Source organism: Guyanagaster necrorhizus, assembly GCF_019112545.1.
Source record: "Guyanagaster necrorhizus MCA 3950 unplaced genomic scaffold BT62scaffold_15, whole genome shotgun sequence".
In the NCBI taxonomy this organism is placed as follows: domain Eukaryota; kingdom Fungi; phylum Basidiomycota; class Agaricomycetes; order Agaricales; family Physalacriaceae; genus Guyanagaster; species Guyanagaster necrorhizus.
The window spans coordinates 1,324,764-1,330,395 of record NW_025064894.1 but is presented as its reverse complement, the minus strand read 5'-3'; the positions used below and the strand labels follow the sequence as shown (position 1 = coordinate 1,330,395).

Here is a 5,632-nt window from a genome sequence, read left to right as displayed (position 1 = left end):
GGGTCTGTTATGTTTTCTTCACTTCCCTTTGTCTTTGTCCCTCCTCTTGTTACTGTGCCTTTGTCCCTACCTTTTTCAATATCAAAAGGATTAGTCTCTTATGATGCTTTCTCCATCCCTTTTCCTACTAGATCTGTCCCCTTGAGTGTTCCAATTTTGGCTGCGATTTTGCCACTTTTCATCTGTCATCAACTATGTGTCTTTTCCTTGTTGTGACCACCAGCCCTGGTTGCTGCTGATTTATCTCTGAATCTCTGTCACCTTAGCTGTGGCTCCGGCTGCTATACAGAAGTTGGGTAGGCATAGCTCATACTAAATCCTTTCCTCCAATCCGGTGCTGGGGCAGCCTACTTCTGGAACTATCGTGGTCGCAGGCCAGGTATTGACTACAGATGGCACTGGGATGGTCACTTCAGCTACGAGCGCAGCATCTTCTCATCGAGTTTGGTGCTGATCTTTTTACAGAACAACCACTAGCAGCAGCTCCTCTGCTGTTACATCGTCCACAAAACCCCTCAGCAGTTCCTGCACCCACTTGAATGCTGCTGACCTTCACTATATAAAATCAATTTCTGGATTCCTTTTCCTAGCATTATATCGACCAACCATGACCTCTGTACCATCCTTTCTGACAATCCGACTTCTGTAGTATGTTACTTATCATTCACTCTCTTCTTCATCTAAAACATTGAAGTATTGGACCAGTCGTGAGTCTATGACTACATTTTCCCCATGTGACTCTGATTCTGTTCCAAGTTCTTTGGCAGCCTTTTCAATTGGGCTTTATTGGGAATGTTAACTGCCCAATTATGTGTGTTGTCACTTCCTCCTCACCAATGTCACTATTGACTACCAACATCTAAAATCAGACAGTTTCTACATCCATTTCCCAGAAGAAGAGCACACACCTATCAAGACTTTCAGTGCATCTGCAAGTGATAACCATCTCCAAAGCTACTAATTTACATCACAGTATACTTCTTGTACATCCTAGACCTGGTGCAAACAGTTGAATCAATGCATTATTCATATTATATCCTAGTGTATGGGTGGGGTGATCTATCAGTTCAATATGGTGAGCCAATGCATTGGCGAGATTCTGTTGAGATGTACCAGAAGTCAAGCTTCAAGCTTTGACCCAAAATAGAAACCAGAGGAGGATCGAAGAGAGGATCCTGAGCCAGAAAAATTGAAGGTGAGCAAGGAAAAGATCATCACGTTTGTCAGCCTGGTTCAATGAAAAAGTTGGCGCATCAAGGAGATTCAGCAAAGAATCATAGTCACCAATAAGCAACCATTTTCTCTTCTGTAACCATGAGCTTGTATGCATCTAGAAGAAAACAATATGCTAGGGCATGGATGAAACAATCTGTGGAACATACCAGTCTTCACCAAACGTTTCACCCATTCTTACCTTGATGCTCTTAAGTCCTGCCAACATTTCATGAAGAAGAGATTGCTTCACTGAATAGGTTTTGGCCTTTGCTATTTCGTCTTTGGCAGTTTGATTGCTCATGATGAATTCATAGGACATGCAGAGTTCTATGTGATGCTTGAGATCTTCAACTTTGAGGAGTTGGAGGCCTATCATCTCGCTTTCAGGGGATATTGAGATGCTGGGTTTGGAAATTGCTTGGAGAGTAAGAGCAGAAAGGGCTTGATTGGTGAGGATGGTGGTAGTTCAAGTTGTACTTAAAATTCCGACACCAGCTGTTGCTCACACATCTCCTAACGTTGATCTCCAACCACCATCTTGTTACTACGTATAACTACGGCCATTCCGACGTCCAATCCTTTGCGTGCCTCCATCTTTGGACTGCTATCCAAGATAGTGAGCGATGGTGATGAGAGACTTTTTGCAAAGAAAGAAAGGTTCATAAAAGTATGACTCTGTGAATATTGTTGCATCACTTCAGATAACCTATTTTTTTTGCCTCAGAGGAGTATTATTCTCATCCATTGATTCCAACAGTAGTAGTGGATCCCGACAATGAGGAGGAGAACAAAAATAGTGCGATGATGTGCATACAATTATGTCGAGAACGCACACAGTTCACTGTTGTTTCTGGCTATACAAGACCAGCATTGGGAGGTGGGATAGAGGGCAAAGGCAGCCATCTTGCAAGTGCCGTGACCGGTCCATCATCATCCTTGGCCTGGTAGCAAAATGGAACCACCCTAACCTTCCAACAAGTCATTATGTAATCATGGTTTGCAAGGGACCTGGGATTGTGACCAAGTGCTGGAAATGATGAACTATGAGGTACATGACATGCATATAAATGGAGAGATTTCCTTCCTTACTCGTATTTCTGGTTTCAGCAGTGAACTCAAGGTCTGACATTGATCCATAGTCACTTTCAGGATCGATTTCATGGGGAAACAATTAGGAAGTGAGTGGTCAATTTCTGCATCGGATTTGCTGCCTTCTATCTCACTCAGACTGATATCTTCATCGTCTGTTAGCCAGGCAATTTCTTCATCCACATATTTCACTTTTAGCCCTTCTAAAGGACTATTCTCCACCCCTCTTGAAGACTCTGCATCCAAGTGTTCAGCAACATTTTGTTCTGCCATTTCCAACCATTTACAGTCATCCTCCTTGGATTCCAAATTGTACATGGCTGCCCAAACACCATTGTCGTCGCTATCTGCCGCAGTATTTGCAATAGCCTTCCCTTTTCCTTTTAGCTTTGGACCCTGTCCTTCTTTTCCTCCACCCTTTCCTCAGCAATCTGCACTTACATGTCCCTTCTTATGGGAGTTATAACACTCCACATTGGATTTCTTTCCCTTTCCTTTCCGGCCACCTTTAGATGAGTTTGCATTTACACTGAATGTGACTTCTTTCACCTCTTTGGTCCGAGTTTTTAGGGCATGTCGGTCAGCCTCATCACGAATACCATGAAGGTAAGTGTCTGGGTGGGGGGGCTTGTTGAGGAGAGCAGATGTTGCTGTTAATGCTGCTAGATATGGGTCATATGATGTCAGTAGTGATCCTAGGAGTATTGCAACAAAGTTTTCATCTCCTGAATCAGCTCTGATAGTGATGAGGTCCTCATGTATGGATTGGAGCTTCCAGCACAAATTCACTGTCATCATCTTCAATGTATTCTCAAATTCATCCTTCACCTTCTCCCACATCTTTCCTGCTGTTGCCTCTCCCTTAACCTTCAAGAATGGGAATCCGGAATTGTAGATGTGATTCCCTGCTTTACTATTGCCTCTTCTGATCTCCATAGCCTCACCACTCCTGGGTGATGAGCTATTGATGCAGTTTCCTCTGTTTTGAGATTCTGGGGGTCTGCAGAAATCTGTGGATGTGGTGCCTTGTGATCCTTGTCTAAATAGTCTTGAAGACCAGCAGCTTTGGCAGCAAATACTAGGCAATCTCAAGAGAATATCTTAGACAGGATGAATAAATGATCAGTGTTTATAAGCAAGACAACGTGATACTGAAGTGTGCTTCAATGGATTTTTAGGTATGGTCAGGGCCTATGACCTATTGAAATCCTTGTTATAGCAAGCACTTGAGCACATGTAGAATGATTAGAATGAATGAAGATTGTATTCAACGTACCAGAATACAGTTGTATTTAAATAAAAATGTGTAGTCCCTAACATAGCTAAGTATCATAGAAACATAAGTATCAAGGGAATAATGACTGTGGGAGCAAATGAAGCTGTACTCAAGAGTATGAGTGAGTACAATTGAGCCTAGTTACCATATCCAGATGCCAATGGATTAATCTGTCAAGTTGGCTTGGTGTTGACATTCAGCTTATGTTCCAACACTGTGGATTTACCCAATAAATCCAGCACAAAATACTTCAAAGTATTTGACCTCCCTTAAATACCAATGGACTGCAGCAGGAGCCCTACAATTTTGCGGTTGATCATCAATTTTTTGTATCATGTACAATTTCCATTCTGGGATGTAGTAGGGAGTGCATCCCGTCCGTGGTACATGACCGATTCTCGAAATATGGCCATTCTTGCCATTCAGAATTTGTGTAGGGAGCGTATACAGTCCGCGGTACATTACCGAATCTCGAAATATGCCCATTCTTGTGTTTTGGAATCTATGTAGGGCTCGCATTCAGTCCGTGGTACATGACCGAATCTCGAAATATGCCCATTCTTGCCATTTAGAAACTGCGTAGGGCTCATATCCTGTCCGCGGTACATTACCGAATCTCGAAATATGCACATTTTTGTGTTTTAGAAACGGCGTAGGTAGCGCATACAGTCCGCGGTACATGACCGATTCTCGAAATATGACCATTCTTGCCATTCAGAATTTGTGTAGGGAGCGTATACAGTCCGCGGTACATTACCGAATCTCGAAATATGCCCATTCTTGTGTTTTGGAATCTTGTAGTGAGCGCATCTACTCCGCGGTAAATCACCAATTTTCACATGGAGAGCAGAATACGGCCTTCATTAATAAATCTTGGGTAGAAATAACATTCAGTATGCTACAGATTTATTTTACATTTTGGCAATAAATGTACACTAGGTATAGCAATGACTATGGTATGGTGTGGAAGTCTACGTTGTCAAGATATGTGGTCAGCAAGTATGCTACAAGAATATAACAATGCTAAGTACAAAAGAACGTGGCGATTATCAAGAAGAAATCAACAGCTACGGTTGTGTCATCAAAAGAAAGTGTTCTGTGCTCCTGCGAAACATCAGAGGTAATTTGGTTCTGTAGAATGACGAAACTCACGTTACAGCGTCTCATCTCCCAGCCAGTGGAGTTTGTAGTGGGTACTCGTTCTTCCAGTGTGGTCCTCCCATTGCGTTTGCCCACAGGGCGAATGGTCACCAGTACTGCTGACCGTGCAGTGGATCGCCCAGACCCTGATTCCTGAATTCGATCCCCGGATCGTCCAATGAAGGTCGGACCCGTGATCCAACTCCCTGATCTAAAATTAATCAGATCATGACAGGTGCATATGGCACTTACAGAAGTAGCCAGTCCGTCAGCATATACCCCAACTGCGCTCTGACCTCCTGCTCTTGGGCCCTTACACATTCCACCAGATCCGACTTGAACGTAGCCAATTGCGTGTTGCTTTGTGTCCGAGCGACGCTCCAGTTCATCCAAAGGTCGATCTTCATGGTGAGGATTTAGCGTCGAGGTCGGAGATTGTGATCAGCTGGCGGGGCAGACGGAAGAGGCGTGGATCACGCCAGAGGGCGGGAATAGACGTTGAGCACGAGGGGTGGGAGAGCGAATGCGGAAGTAGAGAATCACGATCAAACGATATTAAGCGCCCGCGGCATGTTGACGTTGATGCCACCGGCTATCAATCGATGATGCAATCGATTGATCAGATAAAAGATAATTAAGTGGCTGTGTCATAAGTGGCTGTGTGATATGATTGAACATTCGGCAGGGTGCATGGCACAACGGCCAAAAAGTAATTTGTGCAATCACAGCTATAATTGCATTAAATATATGGTGGCAAAATTCAGCTTCCACTGACGATCTATTGCAGCATACAATTACTTTTTTGAATACATTCCACGTTGATAATCACTGAACATGTCTGAATCTTTTCCCTGAATATTTTTTCAAAAAACTGTGGTAACTGCAGTCATTGATTGATCGGGTTCCTGAAAA

At 43.4% G+C, this 5,632-nt stretch overlaps 3 protein-coding genes across 3 annotated transcripts; 1 reads left to right on the top strand and 2 right to left on the bottom strand.

Annotated features, from left to right (window-relative positions):
- Positions 1-607: 607 nt before the first annotated feature.
- BT62DRAFT_920684 (uncharacterized protein) lies at positions 608-1,612 on the top strand (the record flags this gene model as incomplete). The annotated part of the gene is made up of 6 exons (XM_043184239.1): positions 608-648; positions 695-707; positions 757-811; positions 870-935; positions 974-1,075; positions 1,530-1,612. 6 exons carry the CDS (start codon positions 608-610, stop codon positions 1,610-1,612), a joined length of 360 nt encoding a protein of 119 aa, XP_043038978.1.
- Positions 1,613-2,069: 457 nt separating this feature from the next.
- BT62DRAFT_920683 (uncharacterized protein) lies at positions 2,070-3,240 on the bottom strand (the record flags this gene model as incomplete). The annotated part of the gene is made up of 3 exons (XM_043184238.1): positions 2,070-2,183; positions 2,305-2,721; positions 2,746-3,240. 3 exons carry the CDS (start codon positions 3,238-3,240, stop codon positions 2,070-2,072), a joined length of 1,026 nt encoding a protein of 341 aa, XP_043038977.1.
- A 1,363-nt stretch (positions 3,241-4,603) lies between these two features.
- Positions 4,604-5,127, bottom strand: BT62DRAFT_1007233 (uncharacterized protein; the record flags this gene model as incomplete). Its single annotated transcript, XM_043177329.1, has 3 exons — positions 4,604-4,684; positions 4,733-4,931; positions 4,973-5,127. The coding sequence occupies 3 exons, from the start codon at positions 5,125-5,127 to the stop codon at positions 4,604-4,606; spliced, it is 435 nt and encodes a 144-aa protein (XP_043038976.1).
- Positions 5,128-5,632: the final 505 nt, after the last annotated feature.